We start from the raw sequence: 27,510 nt of genomic DNA, 5'->3' as shown, positions 1-27,510 counted from the left end.
GGGTGTTTGGAAAAGTGGGAGTGGGGTTGGTTATCATAAAGACTGAAAAGTGCTACAAGAATTTGTGTTGGGGGTGAAGGAGAAAAAATAGTTACATGTTCTCAAATGTGCAGAGCAGTTACACCCTAAGAATTATTTCATCCAAAATGACAATGGTACCCGTCCCCCCACCCCAATGGAGAAATGCATGTGTAGATCCAGGAGAGCATGGAAGTGTGTTCCCTGCGTGGATTATTTCTCCTCCATTCCCCCCCCCCCCCCCCCCGCCTCTTGCTTATCACCCTCCTCTTTATTCCAAGGTGAAAACTGTGGTTTTAAAGAGATGGGAGATTAGATTTAAATTGAATCTGAAATTAAAACTTTAAACCAAAATGAACTAAAATTGTTATCGCTGGAAAAGAGCAGAAAATTACCAGAGATGTTAAAGAGTAGGAAATGGAAATTCAGCTGAACACTATAGAAATCAACAACTGGAAAAAAATGCAAACATTTCATGTTTATACCCTCACTTTAGTTAAAGCTCCACACTTACCTCCCCCATAAGGGGAGTTGGGTCATGGTTTTCAAACAAGACAAGGAAGGAAGGTCACAGAGATTGTTTCTGTCTGCCTTACTGACCACTGCAGATAAGCAGCTGCTGCTCGCCCACTTGGAAACATTACATCCTGCTTCCGCCAAGGGCCCCGGGTGGAGCCAGAGGCTGGCATGGAGGGCTGTGGCAGTTGGATAGAAAGCTCATCGGAAGCCTCGCGGGGGTGCTGGCCCATGGGCACAGATGCGACACTCCAGATAAAGAGTTACAATGGGTAAGTAATAATCATGAGGTGGCTTTTCCTCGCTTGATATCAGAGCCCACTGCCAAATGGCCCATCGGGGAAACTGCCCAGGTCACGGCAGCCTGGCCTGGGATGAGGAGAGCTGGGAGCATCTGCCTCCGATACACATCAGAATTTGCTCTGAGCTCCCACCTCTCCACCCAGTTTGGGCTGTCTTGGCTCACAGAAAATGTACAACTCCAACAATCCCATTCTCCCTTAGGATTCTCCCTACCTCCCTTCCTTTCAGTCTCCTCACCCACATTTAGATAAACAAATAATTGGAAAGTGCCCGGGTTGATTCCACATCCAAAATGCCCCACCTAAGAGGTGTGAAGATGGTGGCTGTAAAAACCAGTGCGGATTGGGCCTCAGTGACATAGAGACTGCTGGAGACTCAGCTGTTCCTCTTAAAGGCCAGCAACCACAACCTGAACTTACAAGGTCCTGCTTCCTCTGAGCTCCAGCACCAGGGCGAGGCTCTGGGGAACACAAACACAGGGCAGGACCTTGGGGGGCTTTCTTCCAGATGGAGGTGCTCACAGGGATCTTTGTTCCTATGCTGGGACTTCCTGGGCAGTTACAGGGCTGACTGGAAGCCATTTCTGTTTGCTCTACCCTGGTGATTCCCCAAGACCCAGCCTCATCCAATTTACAACCCCACCCAAGCTGTATGCTTTGATTGCTCAGGATAAACCTCTCAAATAAGCTGCAGCTGAGTCAGTGAGCTCCAAACCTATCTACACCCAGCACAGCACCAGCCTGCCTTGCTTCACAGCTGGGCCTTGTCTGGGCATTTCCAAATCCTATACAAAGAAGATAAATCTGCAGGTCTCTCTGTAGCTCCTGCTGCATGGCCCCAGGTAGTGGCTGATTTTGCATCTCCCTGGAGACCCAAGAGACAGTGGCAGACCATACTACCCTGTTTCCCCAAAAATAAGACAGTGTCTTATATTAATTTTTTTCTCCCAAAGTTGCGCTAGGTCTTATTTTCAGGGGATGTCTTATCTTTCCATGCGCTAGATCTTATTTTTGGAGGATGTCTTATTTTCTGGGAAACATTACAATTCTACACATCCATAAGCCTCAAGGAGCAGACTCAATGAGCACCAAAGCCCTATTGAAGCAAGCGCTGCTCCATAGGGATACCTCCTGCACAGCACCTCTCCCACTCTAGTCACAGCTGGTCCTCACAGCCAATTGGCCTGGAGGTCAATTCCTCCCAGTGACCAACACCTATCAAGTCTCAACTACAACAGGCCACAAATGGGTGCACCTAGAGCTCCCAGCTTAAATGACTGGGGCGGTTGAGCCACCGGGCCCTATAGGACACCTACTACACAAGGCACTCTACCAACTCAAGGAGACATAGCAGCTCTTCCCAATACATAAAAACTAACACAGGGAAACAGACAAAGAATCATGTCACAAATGAAAGAAATGGAAGAAAGCAAACTACTGGATTATAGAGTAGTTATTAGGTTACTCAAGAATTTTCTAGAAACCTCCAAAAAAAATGGAAAAGAATAAAATCCAACACCCTGTCTTGATTAAAAACCCTCAGGAAAGTGTAAATAGAGGGATTATATCTCAACATTATAAAAGCCTTCTATGACAAACCTATAGCAAACATCATACTCAATGGGGAAAAAACAAAACCATTTCACCTAAGAATAGGAACAAGACAGGAATGCCCACTCTCATCACTCCTATTTGACATATTACTGAAAGTGCTAGACATAGCAATTAGATAAGAAGAAGAAATAAAAGTCATCCAAATTGGAAAAGAAGTAAAACTGTCTTTATTCACAGATGACATGATATTGTACATAGAAAATCCTAAAGACTCTATCAATAAATTATTAGATTTAATAAATGAACTTGGCAATGTAGCAGGATACCAAATTAACACCCAGAAATCTATGGATTTTTTTATACACTAATTATGAATTTACAGAAAGAGAAATTAAAAAACAATCCCAGAAGAAACTGCCAGGCCTTCCCCAAGGGCCTCTGGGCTCCTGGTCTTGGGCCTTGGAGCCGCAGGCCATGCGCCCTTCGGGTCAGAATCCTCTGGGAGAGATCAGGCGGGAAGAATCAGCACTGATTCTTGAATCAGCGCTGCCGATTCAAGGCCCATTTCAGGGTTTTATCTCCATGTCCCGAGCCCTGCTGAGTCACACCCCTTGTCAGCGTGGAGCCTTATTTCACGAAGTAGTAGGATGGTTGGAATGGCCTTAGTCATGAGACTTCTAGAATTGTTTCAAGGCGGGATTATGCATCAGAAGCAATCAAGGGAGCAGTTGTTGGTATTGATTTGGGTACTACCAATTCCTGTGTGGCAGTTATGGAAGGTAAACAAGCAAAGGTGCTGGAGAATGCTGAAGGTGCCAGAACCACCCCTTCAGTTGTAGCCTTTACAGCAGATGGTGAGCGACTTGTTGGCATGCCTGCCAAGCGACAAGCTGCCACCAACCCAAACAACACATTCTATGCTACCAAGCATCTTATTGGCCGGCGATATGATGACTCTGAAGTCCAGAAAGACATTAAAAATGTTCCCTTTAAAATTGTCCGTGCCTCCAATGGTGATGCCTGGGTTGAAGCTCATGGAAAACTCTATTCTCCGAGTCAGATTGGAGCATTTGTGTTGATGAAAATGAAAGAGACTGCAGAAAATTACCTGGGGCATACAGCAAAAAATGCCGTGATCACAGTCCCAGCTTATTTCAAGAATCTCAAAGACAGGCCAGTAAGGACGCTGGTCAGATAGCTGGGCTGAATGTGCTTTGGGTAATTAATGAACCCACAGCTGCTGCTCTGGCCTATGGTCTAGACAAGTCGGAAGATAAAGTCATTGCTGTATATGATTTAAGTGGTGGGACTTTTGATGTTTCTGTCCTGGAAATCCAGAAAGGAGTATTTGAGGTAAAGTCCACCAATGGAGACACTTTCTTAGGTGGTGAAGACTTTGACCAGGCCTTGCTACAACACATTGTGAAGGAGTTTAAAAGAGACAGGAGTTGATTTGACCAAAGACAACATGGCACTTCAAAGTGTTCGGGAAGCTGCTGAGAAGGCTAAGTGTGAACTCTTCTCGTCTGTGCAGACTGATATCAATTTGCCATATCTTACAATGGATGCATCTGGACCTAAGCATTTGAATATGAAGCTGACCCGGGCTCAGTTTGAGGGGATTGTCGCTGAGCTAATCAGGAGGACCATCACACCATGCCAAAAAGCCATGCAAGATGCAGAAATCAGCAAGAGTGACATAGGAGAAGTGATTCTTGTTGGTGGCATGACTAGAATGCCCAAGGTTCAGCAGACTATGCAGGATCTCTTTGGCTGAGCTCCAAGTAAAGCTATCAATCTTTACAAGGCTGTGGCCATTGGAGCTGCCATTCAGGGAGGTGTGTTGGTTGGTGATGTCACAGATGTGCTGCTCCTGGATGTCACTCCCCTTTCTTTGGGTATTGAGACTTTGGGAGGTGTATTTACCAAGCTTATTAACAGGAACACCACTATTCCAACCAAGAAAAGTCAGGTGTTTTCTACAGCTGCTGATGGTCAGACTCAAGTGGAAATTAAAGTGTGCCAGGGTGAGAGAGAGATGGCTGGAGACAACAAACTTCTTGGACAGTTTATTTGATTGGAATTCCCCAAGCCCTACGAGGAGTCCTTCAGATGGAAGTTACATTTGACATTGATGCCAATGGGATTGTATATGTTTCTGCCAAAGATAAGGGTACAGGACGCGAGCAGCAGATTGTGATCCAGTCTTCTGGTGGGCTAAACAAAGATGATATTGAAAATATGGTTAAAAATGCAGAGAAGTATGCTGAGGAAGACAGGCGAAAGAAGGAACAAGTTGAAGCAGTTAATATGGCTGAAGGAATCATCCATGATACAGAAAGCAAGATGGAGGAATTCAAGGACCAATTGCCTGTTGATGAGTGCAACAGAGGAGATTTCCAAAATGAGAGAGCTCCTGGCTCGAAAAGATAGTGAAACTGAAGAAAACATAAGGCAGGCAGCATCTTCCGTTCAGCAAGCGTCATTGAAGCTCTTTGAAATGGCATACAAAAAGATGGCCTCTGAGCGAGAAGGCTCTAGAAGTTCTAGTGCTGGGAACAAAAGGAAGATCAAAAAGAGGAGAAACAGTAATAACAGTAAACTTTGGAGCCAAAAGGACAACATATGACCCTTGGGAGTGAAGAGACTACCTGAGCAGAAATGGGCAGACTTCAGTCTTTTACTGTGTATTTGCAGTATTCTATATATAATTTCCTTAATATGTAAATTTAGTGATTTAGCTAATGATCATTTAATGAGTGATAATACCAACAGTAACAAAGCTCACAATGTTCTGTCTGTCCCTAACCTATCATTTTTCAGCTGCACGAAGAAGGGAAGATGATGATTTGATTGTAAAGACCTAATATTGTTTTGTGCTGAAATACCTGTGTTTCTAAGGGGTAAAATCATCCCACACACAACAATGAAGGTAGTCAGACCTGGAATAAAATCAACTGGGGATATAAAATACTTAAGTACTGCCATACCAGCCTGTGTGTGTATACATGAGATGCTTTCAATGGAGGCCTTGCAAGACAAGCCTGCTGTGCCACATTCAGAGTAGAGCAGGGGAAGCTAAGCTATTTATGTTAGGTACAGCTATTTATGTTAGGTACAAGGTAATAAGACTCCCTGATTTTCCTATGGCATACTTTTAGAGCAACCTTCTGGCCTTTGGCACCTGTATCCTGGATTATTCTTTTTGATCCATTCTGAATTTATTTTTTTAATAAATATGAAAAGCAAAACAAAACAATCCCATTTACCATTGCAACAACAACAACAAAAATAAGATTCTTAGTAATAAACTTAACCAAGGAGGTAAAAGACCTGTACTTGGAAAACTATAGGACTTTGAAAAGAGAGATAGAGGAAGACATAAACAAATGGAAGAATATACAGTGTTCATGGATTGGTTGAATCAACATCATTAAAATGTCTATACTACCCAAAGCAATCTATAGATTCTATGCAAATCCCTAAGAAGATACCAACAGAATATTTCACAAACCTAGAGAAAACTCTCAAAAAAATCATATGGAATAAAAAAGACCTTGAGTAGCTGTAGCAATCCTGAGAAAGAACAAAGTAGGAGGGATTTCAATACTAGATATTATATTACAATGCCACTGTTCTCAAAATTGTGTGGTACTCAGACAAGAAGAGACATATAGACCAATGGAACATAACAGAAAACCCAGAAATTGACCCAAGCCATTATACTCAATTAATATTTGACAAAGTAGGCAAGTGTATACAATGAAGTCAAGAGAGTCTCTTCAATAAATGGTGTTGGGAAAACTGGATGGATGCATGCAAAAAAATGAAACTAGACCACCAACTTACACCATACACAAAAATAAACTCAAAATGGATAAAGGACTTAAACATAAGATGGAAAACCATAAAAATATTAGTGGAATCCACAGGCAAAAAAATATCAGACATATGTCGTAGCAATATCTTTACTGATATAGCTCCTAGGACAATGGAAACTAAGGAGAAAATAAACAAATGGGACTACATCAAAATAAAAAACTTGCACACAGCAAAAGAAACCATCAATAAAACAACAAGAAAGCCCACTGCATGGGAGAACATATTTGCCAATATTATCTCTGATAAGGGTTTAATCTCCAACATTTACTGGGAACACATATAACTTAACAAAAGGAAGATAAACAATCCAATTTAAAAAATGGGCAATGGACCTAAATAGATATTTTTTTAAAGAGGACATAAGGAAGGCCAAAAGACATGAAAACATGCTCAAATCACTAATCAGCCGAGAGATGCAAATCAAAATGACCATGAGGTATCATCTCACACCTGTCAGAATGGCTACCATCAAAAAATCAACAAACAAGTGCTGGTGAGGATGTGGAGAAAAAGGCATTCTTGTACATTGCTGGTGGGAATGCAGACTGGTGCAGCCACTGTGGAAAACAGTATGGAGTGTCCTTAAAAAGTTAAAATGGAACTTCCATTTGACCTACCGTAGTAATCCCACTCCTAGGATTATATCCCAAGAAATCAGAAACATCAGTCAGAAAGGGTATATGTACTCTATGTTCATAGCAGTACAATTTACAATAGCTAAGATTTGGAAACAGCCTAAATGACCATCAGCAGATGAGTGGATTAAAAAACTGTGGTACAGAAAGAATGTTGATGAAAAGAAGAAAGAAGTTGACCACTGGGCCTTGAGAAAGACCAACGTTTGGGGAACTGCTGGAGAAAGAGAACTCACGCAGGATACGGGAAGGTGAGCATGGAGAGGAGGGTGTCAGACTCTCCAGCAGTTTTTCTGAGGGCAGTGATCTCTGGTGGTCCAGCCCTGGGAGCTGCGAATGCTGGGATTCGACAAGGACCAAGCAATGGCCATTGAAAGGAGCAACAAGGAAATCAGTGGTGATTTACTGACAATCATTTCTTTGGTTTGATGGAGTTGGAAATCAAATTAAAGTTTAAAAAAAAGGGGGGGGGGGTGCGTGGGAGGTGAGCACCCAGGAGGCAGCCTGTGCAAACAACTCTTTTAAGGAAGAAGTGGCCTTGAAGGGCAGGCCAAAGATAGGACTGTCCTGGAGGTGGAGTCCAAGAAGTTTCCTTTCTTTCTTGAAGAAAGACACTGGAATGTATCCAATGCTGACGGCAGGAGCCAGGCCGGGGAGACTGAAGAAGTGGAATGCATAATTATCCCTCCTCTGGAGGACATCCTGGAGCAGCTCCTGAGGAGGTCTGAGGACAGCCACCTGAGCTGAGGGTTCCCTCTGCGTCTGAGGAGCTCTCTGAAGACCCACCCGCGTGCAACGAGAAGAGCTGGGCCCCTGGACCTGGGCACCCTGACCCAGCTGCTGTCCTCTTAAGTGCAGCAGCTGCTCCACAACAAGTTCATCGTCATCCTGGGAGACTCCATCCAGAGGGCTGTGTACAAGGACCTGGTGCTCCTGCTGCAGAAGGACTGCCTGCTCACTTAAAACCAGTTCGAGGTCGAGGGGGAGCCGAACTTCCAACAGGACAAGTTTGTGGAAGAAGGCAAGAAGGATAGCATGCCGAAACCGGTTTGGCTAAGTGGATAGAGCGTTGGCCTGCAAACTGAAAGGTCCTGGGTTCGATTCCAGTCAAGGGCATGTATCTTGGTTGCAGGTACAACCCTATTGGGGGGAAGGGGGGTGCAAGAGGCAACTAATCAATGATTCTCTCTCATCGATGTTTCTAACTCTCTATCCCTCTCTCTTCCTCTCTGTAAAAAATCAATAAAATATATATATTTAAAAAAGGTGCTTGACCATTGAAGAGGGAGGAAGAGGAGGAAGAGGAGGAGGAGGAGGAGGAGGAGGAGGAGGAGGAGGAGGAGGAGGAGGAGGAGGAGGAGGAGGAGGATATCATGAGCAATAGCACCGACTCCCGCGAGGTCCGCGGGTTCTGCACCGGCCACCCCCTGGCGCGCTTCTACATCCTCACATTCATGGACAGTGAGTACGTCCAGGCTGTGTTGGAAGAGCTGCAGGCCCACTAGCACACCCCGGACCTGGTCATCAGGAACTCCTGTCTCTGGAACAGCTCCAGATCTGGGCCGGACTGGTATAGCAGCTACGGGCGAACCTGGAGACCCTGTTCAGGCACCTGGGCCAGGTGCTGCCAAAGTCATGCCTCCTGGGGTGGAACACAGCCATGGCCCTAGGCAGGAAGGTCCCTGGGGGCTTCCTCCCGAAAGAGCAGCTGGCGGCCGTTTCCTCAGCCTGGATGAAAAAGGTGATCGAAGCCAACTTCTACAGCTATGTCGTCACGAAGAATCACAATTTAGATGTGCTGGACTTGCATTTCCACTTCCGCCACGCGGAGAGGCACCAGCAGGGAGATGGGGTACATTGGAACCAACTGCCCACGGTCGCCTCTCCCAGTTGCTGCTGGCCCATGTGGCCGATGCTTGGGGTGTGGAGCTGCCCCCACTGCCAACCAGTGAGCCAGTGGATCAAATGTGACCCTGCAAAGGCCAGACCTAGCCAGAGACTTGAAAGGCAGTCCCAGAGCAGCAGAGACCTAAGGGCCATACTCCCATTCTCCTTGTTGCCTCCTCCCAGGCACAGCCCCCCTGCTGCCACTCCTAGCTCCATGCCCATCCCTGTTCCCACTCCTGCCCTCCCCACCTCTTGTTCTATCCCCAAGATACCTACTTTCCTCAGACCAACCTTTCCAGTCCCGTCAATTTTTCTTCAGCAATTTCCATTCTACCTAGACAAGATTTGACTTAGAAAATGACTTTGTGTTTGATCCCCAGCCACCAAGGGCTCCTTTCCCCACACCCTGTTATCAGTAGCCGGCCCCTGTGGTTCATAGGGGTTTTCCCTGGAACCTACCTCCTGGCCCTTATATGTCCTGGAGACAGTTGCCCAAACCTTACAGGAGACAAGCCAGAGGCTACCCAGAGCCAAGGCCTCGTTAGACTGGCTTGTGCCTTTTTACTCCTCATGGACAAGAACTTGACAGGTCATCTGACTGTTGCCTACACTGACTGATCTTGTTAACAGAAGCCATTGATCCACATTGGACTTCTTTTGGTTCTTTGCTGTTCCAGTTGTTAGCTATAGCCCCTTCCTCCATGTTCTGGGGGTGACCAAGTATTATTCCTGCCTCCCCACTCCCTGTTCTCTTTGTCTTTTTGTAAACAGAAGATTGAAATTAAAAAGTTGTTTCACAAAAATAAAAAACAAACAAACAAAAACTGTGGTACATCTACACAATGGAATACTATGCTGTTACAAAAAAGAAGGCATTTTTACCATTCACAACCGCATGGATGGACCTGGAGAGCATTATACTAAGCAAAATAAGCCAGTTGGAGAAAGATAACTATCACATGATTTCACTAATTTGTGGAATATAATGAAAAACCTAAACTGATTAACAAAAATAAATACAGAATTAGAGAAGCATTGAACAGACCATCAAACCTCAGAGGGAAGGCAGAGAAGGGTTGGGGAGGGAGTAAGATCAACCAAAGGACTTGCATACATGCATATGAGCATAACCAATGGGCTCAGACACTAGGGGAGGTTAGGACATGTGCTGAGGGTGGGAGTGGCCAGGGAGAGGTCAAAGGTAGAAAAAGGATACATATGTAATATTTTAATCAATAAAGAATTAAAAAAGAAAAAAAGAAATTACTATCCAAAATATCAAAGTTAGAATAATTTTGTTTAAAAAGACATTAAAGGTTTCTTTTGGATATAGAAGAAAAAAAAAAGGAAAAGTATCAGAAATTAAGCATACACTGATTTAAATAAAGAATAATATACAGGGATTCAACAGTAGAGAAGAGGGTTCTGAGAATCAAGTCAACAATTTGAAATAAGATCAAACAAAACACCCCATCTAGAAGAGCAAAAAAGAAAAAGAATCCAAAAATATGAATATAGTGTAAGGAGCTTCAGGGAGAACTTCAAGTGTACCAACATTCTCATTATGAGGGTGCCAGAAGAAGAGCGAGAGCAAGATATTGAAAATCTATTTGAAGAAATAATGACCGAAAACTTCCCCCACCTGGTGAAAGAAGTAGACTTACAAGTCCAGGAAACACAGAGTCCCAAACAAGAGGAACCCAAAGAGGACCATACCAAGACACATCATAATTAAAATTCCAAGAGCTAAATTCAAAGAGATAATCTTAAAAACAGCAAGAGAAAAACAATTAGTTACCTACAAGGGAGCACTCATATGGTTGTCAGCTGATTTCTCAACAGAAACTATGCAGACCAGAAGGGAGTGAAAAGAAATATTCAAAGCAATGAATAGCAAGGACCTCCAATTAAGATTATTCTACCCAGCAAAACTATCATTTAGAATTGAAGCTCAGATAAAGACCTTCACAGAGAAGAAAAAGCTAAAGAAGTTCATCACCATGTTGAAGAGTATTCTTTAAGAAGAGGAAGAAGAAAAAGATGAAGATAAAAAATATGAACAACAGAATGGCAACATATATATACCTATCAACAACTGAATCCAAAAATCAAAATAAACAAATAAAAAATCTAATGAACAGAATAAACTGGGGAATAAAATAGAATCAGTGGCATGGAAATGGAACAGACTGATGATTCTTAGAGGAAAGGAGGGTGAGAGGCGGAAAGAGATTAAACAAAGATTTTTTATGCATATCTGTGTTACCTATGAACATAGACAATAAGGTGGCGAAGGCCAGGCGCAGGGCAGGAACCAGGTGAAGGGGGAAATGGGAGGGGGGAGAGGAACATATGTAATAATATCAACAATAAAGATTTTTTAAAATACCCCACCTAATAAAAATATTAGTTGGTGTAGACTTTTAGAGGACAATTTAGCAATATCTATTAAAATCTCAGATGTGCTTACCCTCTGATCCAGCAGTTATTTTTAGGTATTTATCTTATAATGTGTAATTCATAGCTGTATTCCCAGTACCTAGAGCCCTAGGACAGTACCAAGTATATAGTGGATGCTCAATAAAAATGTGTTTAATGCTTAAATTAATTACTTTGCAATTTTAAAAGATATTGATATATTGGCAAGAGGACCAACACATAAGCTATAATTCCCTCTCGAGTTATAAAAAGCACAAATGATCTTTTTCTTGCTGTTTTATAAATTTTTGTGATTCTTTTCAGTTCACAGGACTATCTGGAGGTATAGAAGTTGGCTCTCTGTGCACAATCCCTCTTTTACATTATTTTATCCTAGTGTGCCTCTTTTTACATTTCATATCTCCACTTCCATCTCTTGCCACACCTTAATCCTATCTAATAAAGAGGGAATATGCTAATTGACCCTCACACCATCTCAAAGATGGTGGTGTCCATGGCCACAAGATGGTGGCACCCAGTCCCCTCAACCCCTGCCAGAGCGGCAGGCATGCTGCAAGGCCGGGCCTGCTCCCAGGTGCGTTCGGCCTCTCTGAGCGCCTGCCTCCAGAGTCTCCCAGTTCCCTCAGCTCCTCAGCCACCCAGGACTGCCCAAGGCTCAGGTAACCAGGGCCAGCAGAGGCTTGTACTGCCGGCAGTGGTGGCAGCAGAGGTGTGATGGGGGTGCTGCCTTCCCCTGATCACCAGGTCACCTCCCACCCCTGAAGACTCCCAGACTGTAAGAGGGGACAGGCAGGGCTGAGGGACCCCACTCCAGTGCATGAATTTTCGTGCACTGGGCCTCTAGTCTAATATTATATAATAAAATGCCTTCTACTTAGAAGTCACTCAGCATGCTAGTTCCTTTCTTCTGACTTTTTCCTTTCCTTCTTGAATCTCTCACTGGAAATTGAAGCCCTTGATCCCTCCTAGAAATGTCTAGACTTCTGATTCCCACAACAAATCTACCTATCTGCTTTCATATTTCTGCAACTCTATGCTCTCTGATATAAAAACACATTAATTGATCCAAGATCAGGCAGGAAAAAGTCACAGTGGGTCAAGGTGTTCCTCTTCCAGATGACATTTGCTGCTTCACAGAAGTGTCCCAGACTCACAATATCTTAATGCTTTTGGGGTCCAAGTGTTGGCATAGTGTGACTGAGATATGCCTCAGTGGGACATGGCAGAGATGGGGCATCAGACTGAGGAGCCACGCTAGTCCAGTAGCTGCCACAGTGGTGAAGAGCTTTGCAGGGCTCAGAGGAACCAGACATTTCTGCTCCAGCCACACGATTACAATCATATATGAGGTCCCCCCTGCGCATTATCAGAGACTTTTGGGGAGAAGAGAGATCTTAAATAGTTTTTGTTTTCCTTGCCATTCCCTTCCACCCTGATTTCAACACAGCTATGATGGGCAGCTATGTGTGAAACACCCGACTCTAAGTCAAGCTCTAACCAAGGTATCTCCAGCTTTTCTGCTCATGTTTTTTCTCCAAAACCAAATACCACTGAGCTTGCATGGAGCAACAGCCCAGAAGAAAAAGAGAGCACCCTCCTCAGAAGTACCTTCCCCAGTGGGACATGAGAGTCAGTGAGCAAATGCCCCAGCTTCCTGCACATTGGAAGAATTCTGAGGCACCTTCTATAAAGTTCTTCAGAGCCCCAATTGCCCTCTACAGCAATCAGATCAACAAAGTATCTTTATTGGGGTGAGGGGGACAAAAAAGATAACTTTAGTGGATTTTCTTTCTTCCCTATTTCATCTTCTGAGTTCATCATTGTGCTCTCTGAAATTATTTTCTCAAAACCACCTGCACCCTGGCTTGTTCTCAGACTTCTCCACTGGAGTCATCCAACCAAGGCTTTATTTCGGCCAGAGAAATGGTGACATTTTTGTTGTTGTTCCTGTTAATATGATAGCACTTTATTTCAGACTGATGTGGCCTAAGCCTCTCTTCTTGAATATTATCTGGACACTTGGTTATTTTCCAACTCAGTAGAGGGGCTGCCAATAGAATTGACTGTTCTTTCTGTTGTGATCTTCAGCATCTCATACATCCTTTTATTACTCATGTTTTACTTTGCAACACAACTACTTGTTAAACATCTGTCTCCTTGTAGATCATGAAAAACTATGTATGGTTCAATTTTGGATGTCTGGTGCTTATCCTAGCACCTGGTATGTAGCAGTATCTAATACGTATTGGTGAAATAACTCCAAAAGAGGGGGCTTCTGGTTCAAGATAATTAGCCAAGAATATTTATTTCTTCTCCTTCTTAGACTCTATTAATATGACAGGATAAAAAAGTATTAATATAATATGAACTCTCAATAACCAAAGAATACTACTGAGCACCAAAGAGAGTTCAGCAAATTTCTAGAAGATGAAAAATACATGATAATCTAGTGATGGATGAAGAAAAAAGAAACTACAGTTTGGGATTTATGCTACTTCTGGTGTGGGAGCAATCAACCTGGCAGAATTCCAAGAAACTCTGGATTCAAAGATGGCAGGCACAAGGGCTATGGAAGTGAGAAGTGCCACTAAAAATGGGGTATAACTAAGGATCAATAGCACAATGAGCACACCCCCCTACTCTTCTCCTACTCCTACCAAAGAGCTGCCTATAGCTAAACCCAGGCAAGAATCAGAGCATTCTTCTTCTAGGAAATTTAACAAACTGCCAGGGGAAAATTAAGTTAACTAGTGCAAGCATCAGTGCCCCAGAATAAAAGCCTGCCAAGTCTGGCATTTACTCCCCTCTGCCCCCCCCCCCCTCCATATCTGCAAGCTCTCTAGGAGCTCACACTAAAGCAAAGCATGACAGTCAATAAACCATTCTCAGACTTAAGTCCAAATACTTGAGAAAAGCCTGTAAGATATAAAAGAAATCCTAAGGGGGAGAGAGAGAAAAAGAGAAAGAGAGAGAGAGAGAGGAAAAAGGAGAGGGGAAAGGGAGGGGGATGAGAGAAAACTTAGAAAAAGGAGGTCTTTTATAGATATAGAGACAGTAAAGCAACAAGCAGACTGTCAAATTACAGCGGGGAGGGGAGGGAGATCTGGGGGAGATAATAGATCAACCGAAGGACTTGTATACATGCATATAAGTACAACCAATGGACACAAAACTCTGGAAAGGGAGGGTATGAATGGTGGGGGGATGGTAAGATATGTACACAGATAATAATTTAATAAAAAAATAAAATAAAAAGGTCTTTTGTGTATATGTGTGTTTTTTGAGACCATTTTTATGTGTGTGTTTTTGATATTGACATATTTTCAGGTTTTAGAAGATACTGTATCTTTTAAACATAACAAGAACAGAATGCTTTTTTTGGGGGGAGGGGGCACCCCATATAGTTAAAGCATTAGTAAAAGCCAGGGCAAAAAGTATAAATGCCAATATAGAATGTTAAATACAAGAGTTGGTAGCCATCCTATATAATGAAAGCCTAATATGCAAATAGACCAAACGGCAGAACGACCGGTCACTATGACGTGAACTAACCACCAGGGGGCAGATGCTCAATGCAGGAGCTTCCCCCAGCCCGCAGGTCCCAGGCCAGCCAAGGGGGGTGTCAGCAGGGGCCCTCTGATCACCCCATAGATTGGCCTTGATCACTAGCCAAGCCTAGGGACCCTACTCATTCACAAACTTCATGCACTAGGCCTCTAGTCCCATATAATTAAAGGCTAATATGCAAATCGAGAAAACACTGTAGTGACTAGTCATTATGACACACACTGACCATCAAGTGGCAGCCGCTCAATGCAGGAGCTGCCCCCCAATGGTCAGTGTGCTCCCACAGGGGGAGCACCACTCAGCCATAAGCTGGGTTCAAGGCTAGTGAGTGCAGTAGCAGTGGCAGGAGCCTCCCCCACCTCTGCGGCAGTGCTAAGGACCCCTTGGGGGTCCTGAACTGCGAGAGGGCTCAGGCGGGGCTGAGGGACTGCCCCCCCTCCCGCCCTGCCTAGTGCACAAATGTCATGCACTGAGCCTCTTGTAGCTGAATGAAATTCTCAGAAGATAGAGAAAATTCTCAGAGGGTAGATGTATAGCAGGGTGTACCATCTAGATTTGTGTAACTGCACTCTATGATGTTCACACAATAATGAGATAGCCCAAAGGTCATTTCTCAGAACATATCCCCATCGGTAAGCAGCACATGACTGTATTAAGAGTCCATGAGAGCATGCAATATCAATTAGTGGGCTTTTTTTAAATTGTACTTCTTTTTTTTACTGTAAGTATCATTGGCATATAATATGATATTCATTATATTAGTTTCAGGTGTACTAATATAGTGATTCGACATTGTTCCCTAGCTTGTGAGCAGAATGTTTTCTGAGTGTTCCAAATGAGAAAGATCATTTTCTGTCAGAGAGGCTCAGATGTGATTAGTAGCCAAAGGCAGGAGGGAAAGGACACAGGCTTTTCACATGTGCTCTGTGCCAGACATTTCCTCATGTAATGCACACAACAAAGCTTTGATGTACGTATGTTTGGCCAAGGAGATAAATGAGGCTTAGAAACAACAAGTAACTTGTCCAAGTTCATGCACCTGGTGAAGGGGTACAGCAGAGATTTGAACTCATGACTCCAAAGTCTATTCACTTTCCATCAGACCTCCCAGGATGTCAACCAGACCTCTGCCACTTCCCAGGATGCCCTTATTGGGGAATCTGGAGGCAAGGCTTTAATTCCAGGACCACCAAGTAATTTAAGCCAATTTATTCTTTTAAGGGTTTTAGTAACTCCACTCAAAATATAACTGTATTTTGCATAGCACCATAAGAACACAGAAAGAATGAATTTGTATTTATAAAGTACTATGTAAAGCCTAAATATACTTTTATTTTTAAATATTCTTATATGTAGATAAAAATTATACTTTCAAAAAAGGCATTCAAGATTCCCAAACTAGGATTATATTTCCATGTCTTTATTTCTTCACTAACCAGACACCAAAAAATATCTTTCCAAATGACATAGATAATGTTTTCTTGGAGCCTAGAAAATAAATGTCAATACTTGTGGTAGTTTCAGAGAATCTAAAAGTGCTAGCCTCAGAATAAATATATTTGGGGGGCAGAGGTAATATAACCCAGGCCAATAAATATTCATTTAAAAAATGCTCACATAGAAAACACGCAGGAATCTGTGTTGATTAAAAGGGAAGAGTGTAACTTGATGCTAAGATTGAGCTGGGATGGGACTTTGACTCCAGGTCCTCCTGACTGCCTGTGATGATACTGTTGCCCCAAAGTCAGGGCCAGGCAGAAAACTCAAATGCTCCTAGTGAAACGGAAATGCACTCTGTGTGTCTAAAATGGTCTTTCTTTACTTTCCCTTGGACTTTTACCTCAGGTCAGAGATCTCCAACCACGTTCACCCAATACCTTAAAGACCTCATCTTACCTTGTCCCTTTCTCTCACTAACCTACCCCCACCCTCGGAACCTATTGATTCTAGATCCCCATTGTCTTTTCTTTTCTTTTCTTTTTTTCTCTTTTCTTTTCTTTTTTAAATAAATATTTATTGTTCACATTATTACATTTGTTTCTCCTTCCCCCACGCCCTCCATAGCTCCCCTCCACCTGATCCCCGCTTCACTCTCTGCCCTTGCCTCCTTCCTCCCAACCCCTACCCCTACTGTTCTCATCCATAGGTATATGATTTTTGTCCAGTCTCTTCCCGTACCCCCCACACAGACACCCCTTTCCCCCTAAAAATTATCAATCCCCTCCCATTCTATGCCCCTGATTCTATTATATTCACCAGTTTATTCTGTTCCTCGGATTTTTAATTCACTTGACTTATAGATTCTCTTGTTGTTAGATATGTATTTGTTGTTCATAATTTTTATATTTACTTTTTTCTTCTTTTTCTCTCCCGTTGTCTTTTCTATCTGTGCTTTATTTTCTCATTCATTCTACAAATATACCTGTACACTGACCACTTTTTCTAGGCCTGATCTGGGTTTGGAAGTATTGTGAATACAAAATTAAGTAAACAAATGCTGTACAGCAGAAGAGACTTGGCAATCCCATTGTCCCTGCCTTTGTTCATCCTCAGTCCTCATCCTTGAATTATTATTGGAACTTCTTAAGCTTTTTCCAATCTTTCTCCATGCAATCCCTTTCATCATCATACTTCACAGGACTTGGGTCAAGTTGCTTCTCTTGGCTGAGAGAATAAAGTCCCCAAACAACCTTTACTTCATCATCGCCCATCAGTGGGCTTTCTGACCACTGCTTCAAACACTGTGCTCCCGGTGCTCTGTGGCCTTGCTCCTGCTGCTGGTCCCTCACTCTGATCACCTGCCCAATGTCTTCCCTTACCTGCCCAATCAGCAGTAAGTGTCCTTCCCTTTCACAGTCCTTGTCTTTGCCTCTGACACTGCCATTGCTATTTATGTATAAGGCTGGTTTGAGCCCAGGCCATCTTTACTCCAGGATCCAGACAAGCCCTGAGCAAGTCTGGAGGGCTCCTGGGGAGAGCCAACCAAGGTTCCACTTGCATTCGGGTCTGAGAAACCTCCTGGGAAATGAACTAATCCTGAGGGAAGAGAGGGCCAAGTCACACAAATACGTTCCAATAGTCAGCCAGCCAGTGTCCAAGGAAAGGATAACTTTGATAACAGCCTAGTGTCTGCCACTCAGCTTGTCCTTGGCTAAGTTCACAGCGGTACATGCTTGAGTCATGAAGTCATCCATTTTCACACACACACACAAAAAAAAAACACTTAGTGAGTGCCTACTCTTGGTCAGGCTCTGTGCTGGGCATTGGGGATACACAAATGAGCAGGACTGACCCATTCCCTGACCATAAGGAGCTCAACTGAAAGCTTAAGGGGAATCCTAAAGAGAGGGAAACCTCAATCTAAAAAGTGAGCAGCTTCTGTTTGCTTTCTTTGTTTATTTTTACTTTTCTTTTCTTTTTTTTTTTTATAATTCTACTTTTTTACATTTATCATTTGAATCCCCCACACAACTGAGAGAATAGAAGGCAACTCTGCTTTGTGGTCTATGTGTGAGAGTGGACTAGGGTTAGGGAGAAATGATGCTTTTCCCTCTTGCTGTGAAAGTTAGGGGGTGCTGAGGCAAGAATTGGCTCAACAGGCTGAGCTTCGAGCTGGACCAACCAGAGGAGAAACAGGAGATGATGCCATTATTTGCAATTTCACAGCATCTGTGATGACCAACAACCGCCTCTGCAGGGGAACAGGGGAATGGCCGATGCCAGAGGGGCTGGTGGAGCAGCACTAGGGAGGAATGTGCCTGGGAGTCCTGGGATTCTGTGTATGTATGTTAGGACCCTTTTTCTGTCTTAAGGAAACCAGCATTTTTTTTTTTCATTTCTAATGCACCAATTAATCATTTCCGTAAGGATAGGCACTTTGTTTTATTGTTTGGGGAATCAAATCAGTAGCTAGCCAAAAGGAGGCATGCAACAAAGTTTTACTGAATTAAAGTGAATATGAGAAACCTTCACTGAAGAGTATAGGACTGCATAGAGGACAAAATGTAAAGGATACTGTTCTTACAGTTAGGTAGGCTTTTCTCCCTTATATGAAAAAAAGCAAATTTTGCACTCATTATTCATTTCACTTTGGAGGCTTAAGGCAGAATTAAAATTGTTAATTGGTTACTGGTCATTTTACACTAGTTCTTTGCTGTTATTATAAGAATAATACAGTCTCATAATGAAAAAATAAATAAAAGTCTGGTGAAGAATAGAAAGGGGGAAATAAAAGTGAATACCATGTAAACATGGGGTGGTAAGTTCAATGGTGGTTATTCATTTGGAAATTCCAAAATAACCTTTTACCTCCTACTTCTCTACACTGCAAATATAATCATTCCCCCAGCACCTGGGACAGAGCTGGAAATAGTAACAAAGTGATAGGGTGCCTTTCTCACAACCACCAAGCCAGTTGGCTTCAAAAATCCAGACTAGTGTCAGAGTCAGCCTGATTTTCAGACAAAATGATTTGAACATCATTGGTTCAGCATTGAAAGCCTTGGCCCTTCTGAAGTCACTCGTCACAAATTCCAGCCAGAACCTGCTGGAATGTGGCAATGAGAGGAAGGAGGTAGCCATAGCCAAGCCAGTCCAAAGGGACTCCACGCTCATTTTTCATTCTTGTTTTCTGGGGAAGCAACAGAAAAAAATTTAAATTTTAAAGGTGGAGCATGTCTGTTTTTATTTATTGTCTGCTCATACAAGGATAGAGGGGAAAATGGTGCTATAGCAAAAATAGAACAAGGAGACAGAAGCACTAAACCTGCTTCACTGCTTAGTAGTAGTGAAGCAAATCATTTACTAACTTTCTAAGCTGCTGTTTTCTCTGGCAAAAAAAAAAAAAAAAAAAAAAAGAGGAGAAAGAAAAGAAAAACAAACAATAATTCCTACCCTGCCTTGCTCACAAATCACCAAGCTGTTGTCAAGATAGATGAATTTCTATTTTTTGAAAATTCTAAAAAGTGACAGAAATGGAAGGTGTGAAGGCTGCATCATACAGTGGAAGGGACTTGGCAATACAGGGTCTTTGCAGTACAGGATCTCAGACATTTTCTCCCTGTACTTCCCCCAATATGCTCCACCCTACACTTGACCCCCACACTGCTTCCTACTATCACTTCATCCTCCCTCCAGCAGGATTCTGTTATTTCTGGAAAAAGAGCCCAGTGATCACTCGGCACAAGGTCAAGCGCTGATGTCATCAAGAAAGAAAGGCAGATAGAAGGAATGAAGACACATTAGAGGAAAACAAGTTGCTTTCATGGCTCTGCCTGTAAGGTCCACATGAAGTGAGTATAATGTAAAACATTCTATAAGCTAGAGCTAAGGTTGTGAGGGTGCAGGAGGGTATTTGTTAACAGAACACAGAACCCAGAGGGGAAGTTGTCCCAGAAAAACCCAAGTGGGTATAATGCACTGGCGAGTCAGACTACCAGGGTCATTTTGGTAGCTATGTGACCTTGAGCAAATCAGACTCTTTCTGCGCCTCAGTTTTCTCCTCTGCTAAAGGAAGAATATAATCATGGCACCCACTCCATAAGGCTGTTGTGAGGATTCAGTGAATGAACATGGATGGGGTACTTAACATTGTAGCTGGGACGAGTAAGTGACGTGTTTATGTTGGTGGTGACAACGGTGATAGTGGTAATGATGGTGGTGATGGTGATGATAATGGTGATGGTGGTAGTGGTGGTTGTAGTGATGGTGACAATGTTGATAATGGTGTTAATGGTGGTGGTGGTCCTGGTAGTGAGAGTGATGATGGGGATGGTAGTGATAATAACAATAATGGTGATGGTGGTGGTGGTGGTGGTAGTGGTGGTAGTTGTAGTGATGGTGACAATGTTGATAATGGTATTAATGGTGGTGGTGGTTCTGGTGATGAGAATGAAGATGGGGATGGCAGTGATAACAATAATGGTGATGGTGGTGGAGGTAGAACAGAGCAGAGGAAGAAGTGCTTCAGGAGGAGTCAGCAGGTCTCTGCTTTCTGCAGAGGGCACACAGAAGGAATCCAGGTGTCTTAGTCCGTTTGGGCTGCTATAGCAAAAATACCACAGACCAGAGAGCTCAAGCATTAAACATTTCTTTCTCACACTTCTGGAGGAGGCAGAAGTCCAAGATGAAGGCATGAGCAGAGGTGGTAGCTGTTGAGAGCCCACTTTAGGGAAGTCCACTTCATAGACACACACCTTTTCCATGTGTCTTTGCTTGGTGCAAGGGCTGAGGGAGCTCTCTATGATCCCTTTAATAAGAGCACTAATCCCATTGATGAGGGCCAAATCCCACAAAGACCCCATCTCCTACTACCGTCCCACTGGAGGTTCAGCATATGAATCTGGAGAGACACAAACATTTAGTGTAGCACCAGGCTTCTTTAAGGTCAGGCCATGCAGACGTCCTACCATAACAAATTATAAACAACAAGAACCCAGGTTATAGAAATAGCATCATCCTTAGACCGTAGACTTTTCACAGCTTTGTTCAGACAGACTGAGACGTCCTAGCAATTTCTACGAAAACCCTGATAAAAGGACGAGTTCCGTCCAGTGCACATGAGCATGTGGTGCAGACGAGTGTGGCACAGAGCAGAGCCTCTGGAACAATGCACAGGCATGGAGGGTCAGGAAAGAAAATGAGCCAGGACACCTGGCTGGGTAGGTCACTTGGTTAGAGTATCATCCCGAAATGCCAAGAAAACAAGCCAAGACACACAGTGCCAGGGCAGAACGATCCCCCTGGCTCCTCACCACAGAAGGGGTTCCTGAGTTCAGAGCGAGGAGAGACAAGTTAATAGCAGACCCTTTCTCTTCACACACTTCCCAGTGTGCCTTTGCTTTACTAAGACATTTGCTTAAGCTAACTGTTCAGGAAAGTGTTGATAGTCCATCCCGTAGTTTTGGTTCATCCATGAATTGTCGTTTGGCCACTCAGCAGATATTTTTGGACTTCTACAGAATTCCACGCCCTGTGCTCAGGAATGAGAGTCCAGAGCCTACAGCTTAGCAGGGGAGATCAACCACTGTAAGCACTGCAGATGTGGATTCTACATGAGCCCTGAGTACCTGGGCTAGGGAGGCACTGGGGTGTTTAGAAGAGTCTGAACACGAAGAGCCTTGAAGTCTTGTTACAGAGTTTACACTTTTTTCCTGAGGACAATGGGAGGCATGGAAAGATATGTCGAGTTAAATGCTCTATCAGTGTTGTAACAAATGTCCACACTATTGGTGAAGCCCAGCTACCTCATTCAGATTCTGGCACCCAGAATGAAACAAATTAAAGCCTCCCCTTCCAAAATTACTACCCAAGTATTTCTTTTGGTGGGGAGGGGAGGGGAGCTCAAAGTTACATTACCCTTACCGAACAGCAGTTCAGAGCTAGGCAATGGCTTCCCTGAGATCCCACAAAGAGATAAAACTTCCTTCAAATAGACTGAAACCCAGAAATCCTCTTTTTTTTTTTTTAAATAAGAGTCATAATTCAGGCAAGCAACACTTTCATTTACTGTAAGAGTCCCAAGATTATCCACATGATAAGATCAGAGGTGCCCAAGGCCAAGGCTTTGCCAGTTGGTTACTAACATTTTAAAGGAAAAGGAAGGAATTTGAGTCATTTTAGTGGTAAAAATAGAGAATGCTGGATGGAAACCAGCCACCCATTGTAGTAATCAAGACACAACTCTTTCTATGTCTAAGGGATAATGTCAAAATTCATGCTAGAAACGTTCATTTTTCTAAAACCCTATGAGATCCCTAACTGGTTTGGCCTGTGGACTGAAAGGTCCCAGGTTTGATTCCGGTCAAGGGTATGTACCTTGGTTGTGGTCATATCCCAGTAGGAGGTGTGCAGGAGGTGGCTGATCGATATTTTTCTCTCATCAATGTTTCTAACTTTCTATCCTTTTCCCTTCCTCTGTAAAGAATCAATAAAATATATATATATATATAAGCCCTTTGAGAAACATTTCTCAGTGGCAGCTACAGAGTTTCTACAGAGGAAGGGCTTAGGGCCAAACCACCTGCTTGGAAGAGATTTGTCCTGAAGCTGCATTTGTTTTTATTCAGATTATATGGTTCTATGAGCTGTCTTGGAGATTAAACAAAGGGGGCTAACCTACTCAGAAACTACCTACCCTTCTGCCATGCCACCACTGCCCAACAACATATGTGGTATGTTTCACTAAGGGTAATTAGCCTAGGAAATCGATAAATATTATTGATGGAAATTAAGGCCACACTATGGGAAGGAAATGTGTGACTATACCTAATTTGTTTTGTCCATTGATATCCTCTTCACATTCTGTGGAGATAATTTTTGCTCTTTGGCAAAAAAAAATTTTTTGAATTTTTGAAAATTTCCCTCTGTACTTCCCCCAATAATTGTGAATCCACACAATTCTAGAAATGAATGGGGGGAAATGCCATTACCTGTGGGTTTGACAGTTAGTCTGAACTACATAAATGTGAGGTATAAGTGGAGTAGCACTGGGAGATCTCACTTCATTTCTTTCCACCCCCAAGACCTGCCTGGTACTGAGAATCTCCACTTTTGTTTTTACCTTTTTTTGAGTGAAGACATCAAAAGCTACTATGAAAATGCACATTGTATCTGGGAGGGGTAGCACATGAAGTCATTAATAATAACAATTACTTGAATGACTTCATCTGGTTATCAAGCCAGTTACTGGGCAGCTTCCCAATAGAAATGATGCCTTTTGATCCTGCGGAGAAGGCCAGAGGATGTCTGCCTCAAAGGCAGACTCTGGGTGTGGGCTAGGAAGACATTAAAGGAATCTTACTGCTTCCCCCCCATTTTTCTGGGGCTGGTCAGTTCCCGCTCTGTGAGTGGTTTGGGCTGAGATCATGAGAATTATTCTGACTTCAGATAATTGTTTTATTGTAAACTTCAGGCCATGTGAAGAGAGCATACTAAATGCATGGGTTATACATTCACCAACTATGTGAATTATATGTATTACTTAAACTCTTAGAGCCTCAGTTTCTCACTTAAAATGTAGAAATAAGAATATAGACCTCACCTCAGAGAGCTCCTGTGAAAATTCAGTAAATGAATGAAGGTGAGAATACTTCACAAATAACAGAGGTTTATTCAAAGGACCATGTTTGATCCAGAAATCACCCTCCTTGCTATTCACCCAAATAGGTTGAAAACTTATGTCCAACAAAAGTGATAGCCACATAAAAGCCTGTGCACCCATTGGCAATTGTGAAAGTGCCAATATATGAAAGCACCAAAGACATCCTTCAATAGATGAACTGAATAAACAAAATGTGGCATATCCATACAGTGAAATATCAGTCAGCAATATTAAGGAATGAGCTGTCAAGCGATGTAAAGACAGGGAGGAACCTTAAAAGCATATCACTAAGTGCAAAAAGCCAATCTAAAAAAACAATGGTGCATATTGTATGGTTCCAACTATCTAACATTCTGAAAATGGCAAAACTAAGGAGAGAGTAAAAAAAGACCAGTGGTTTCCAGAAGTTTGGAGGTAAGGGAGGATGAATAGGTGGAGCATAGATGGTTTTTAGTACAATAAGTTACTCTAAATAATAGTGTAATAGTGCATACATGTCAAAACCTATAGAATGGATTTATCAGATCCATAAGATGTATAACACAAAGAATGAATTTTAAATACACTGTGGAATACAGTTACTAATAATGTATCAAAAGACCATGTTGAAAACCCTTCAGTGGCACCTCACTGCACACCAAATAAAGCCTATGCTTTGCATTACAGCATCCAAAGTCCTCTATCCTCTGATCTCTTGCTCTACCCATCCTGGATTACTAGGAATTTCCTAAAGAGACTGTTATCTTTGCCTTCCCAACATCTACTTTTCCTTATTCTGCTAACACTACCCATTTTTCTTCAGCAAACATTTTTCCTCAGTTTATGTGACTTGGTATTTGTATTTGTATTCTGGAGTGGGCATATGATTCAAGTCAGTTCAATCAGAAATAATCTAGAAACTTTTAGTGGAATCATTAATCATTAGAGATGCAAGGCAAGGCCCAATGGCATTCTTTGAACACTTAGATCCAGCTGATTCTGAAGCTGGCCTGCATTTTTCAGCCCCCAACAAATTTGCTCTTTATCCTTAAGCCCATCTGAATTGATATTTTCTTATAATCATGATTCAGTGTTTTTCTGTGCTTCATTCTGTTTCTCCTCCCCACCACACCGTCTCCAGCTGATAAACGCCTTTTCTTACTCTTCAAGATTCAGTTCTAGCACCATCTGTTCAAACCTTTCTAGACCGATTTTCACCTCCACTCTAATCATTTGCTTAATCATTTGCATTAAAAAATGCATATGTGTACTATATATGTTATATATATGTAATCATATATACTTTATTGACTTTGATATATATAGATACATTTTATTATATATATATATATATATATATATATATATATATATATACCCTGTACTGAGTTCCAACAGAGTCTACCATACATTCTGCATGAATGGATTAATTTCAAAAGCATGTTTGCCTAAATATGTTGATGGGACCATCTGATTTGGATACTAGGAAACCAACAAATCCCAAGTATTCATGACAACATACATTTATAATAGTTAAAAATAAAAAATACCTCCAATATCCAACAATAGGGGAATTGTCAAGTAAATTTGCATACATCCCTGTATTTAATATAATGCCATCAGATACATCAAACCATCAAAACTAACATTTATAAGGATATGTAATAATATAGGGAATCACTACAATGAAAAGAAAACTAAAATGAAACAAAATTGTAAAGGCAGTATGAGCTCAAGTATGTAAAAGAGATCAGAAAGAAAACAATAGTCATGGCCCATGGTCAGCAAACTAGCTCACAAGCCACATGCGGCAACTTGGCCCCTTGAGTGTGGCTCTTCCACAAAATATCACAGCCTGGGAGAGTCTATTTTGAAGAAGTAGTGTTAGAAGAAGTTTAAGTTTAAAAAATTTGGCTCTCAAAAGAAATTTCAATTGTTGTACTGTTGATATTTGGCTCTGTTGACTAATGAGTTTGCCTACCGCTGATTATGGCAAAACACTCTCATGAATGGATTGATTCATGATATCATGATATCGTGCTTAATATTCATAATATTAAGCACTCTTGCATGCGAGGCATTGGTATGTGTTTTCTCATTTCATCCCCAAGAACCCTATGATGTAAGTATAATTATATTTCAATTGAGAGGCCCAGTACACAAAATTCGTGCATGGGGGGAAGGTCTCCTCAGCTCAGCCTGCACCCTCTCCAATCTGGGACCGCTTAGGGAATGTCTAATTGCCAGATTGGGCCTAAACCTGCAATCAGACATCCCTCTCACAGTCCTGGACCACTGGCTCCTAATCATTCACCTGACTGCCTGTTTGGTCACCCTAACTGTCCCCCCTCCCAGCCTGTTGCCCCTAACTGCCCCCCACCCCACTGGCCTAGTCACCCCTCACTGCCCCCCCCCCTGCCAGCCTAATCACCTCCAACAACCCCCCCTACTGGCCTGGTTTTCCCCAACTACAACCCTCCACCAGCCTGGTTGCCTCTTACTGCCCCCGACCCCCCCACCAGCCTGGTTGCCTCCCAACTGCCCCCCCCTGCTGGCCTGGTCACCCCCAATTGTTCCCCCCTTTCTCCCCCCCCCCCCTACTGGCCTGGTCACCTTATGCAGCCTGCTGTTCAGTGGTTTGGTCATCCTTCACTAACCCTCCTGCTGGCTTGGTTGCCCCATGTAGCCTACTGTTCAGCCATTTGGTCATCCCTCACTTACCTCCCTGCCGACCTGGTCACAGGCAGCCATCTTGTGAGGGCATGAAGGTCAACTTGCATATTACCTCTTTATTATACAGGATTTTATAAATGGAAAGACAGACTTGAGGAAATTAATCAACTTTTCAAAAATTTCACAGAACACAAACTCGGGTATCTGACTCCAAAGGCCATGCTAATTCCTCTATGCCACCAACAAACTTATTCACCAAGTTTTTGAATGATTTTTAAAATATCTTTCTGCAATAGAAGGGAAATTGTTTAACCTGATTAATGGCACTTCGTGCCTTCCTCCAAAAAACACAATAATCGAGTTAATTCCCTTTATCATTTCAAGAAAGTGTTGCTTCTCATTTGCCATTTCTGTAGAACATTTTATTAGAAATGCTAATCAGCACAATAAAGTATATATATTTTATATATATTTCTGCTTTTCTTAAGTTCTAAATTTTCTAAAAGGAGTATCTTTCTAATTAAAAACATACACACAAAATGCTTTAATTTTTTTAAAAAAGAAACAACTATCCAGACACAAACAAAATGTTTTGCTTTCTCTTATAATAGAGTGTTAGAATAGCTGAATGGCCTCAAAGCAGAGCCAGTGGAAGAGAGCTGACAACTGAGTGGGGTTAGAATTCTCAAGTTTCCTCATTCACCTTTCAACAAAGTCCCATCGCCGGTACTCCAGAGTCTGGACTACTTAACCTCTGAGGGGTTATGACTCCTTCAGAGAATCTGTTGACAGCCACCACGGACCCTCTTCCCAAGCCAATGCAAGAAGCATGTGCATGTACACACACACACACACACACACACACACACACACACGCACACACACACTCACACACATTCTGCACACATTTTCAGAAGATTGATAGATGCAACCACACCTATGGCTGTGTCCCAGGTAA

At 42.6% G+C, this 27,510-nt stretch overlaps 1 protein-coding gene and 1 pseudogene across 1 annotated transcript; both read left to right on the top strand.

The window, feature by feature from the left end:
* Positions 1-1,153: 1,153 nt before the first annotated feature.
* LOC118723951 (stress-70 protein, mitochondrial-like) lies at positions 1,154-5,617 on the top strand. Its single transcript, XM_045571372.1, is given in 6 exon segments — positions 1,154-1,162; positions 3,037-3,544; positions 3,547-3,823; positions 3,825-4,459; positions 4,462-4,777; positions 4,779-5,617. Coding segments are annotated over 6 exon segments (1,986 nt in total). The 3' UTR covers positions 5,020-5,617.
* A 1,626-nt stretch (positions 5,618-7,243) lies between these two features.
* Positions 7,244-9,132, top strand: LOC118723879 (annotated as a pseudogene).
* Positions 9,133-27,510: the final 18,378 nt, after the last annotated feature.

The sequence above is a fragment of the Pipistrellus kuhlii genome, unplaced genomic scaffold (genome assembly GCF_014108245.1).
Source record: "Pipistrellus kuhlii isolate mPipKuh1 unplaced genomic scaffold, mPipKuh1.p scaffold_m20_p_1, whole genome shotgun sequence".
In the NCBI taxonomy this organism is placed as follows: Eukaryota; Metazoa; Chordata; class Mammalia; order Chiroptera; family Vespertilionidae; genus Pipistrellus; species Pipistrellus kuhlii.
The sequence above is the reverse complement of the archived record's forward strand: the minus strand, read 5'-3'. Positions and strand labels throughout refer to the sequence as shown.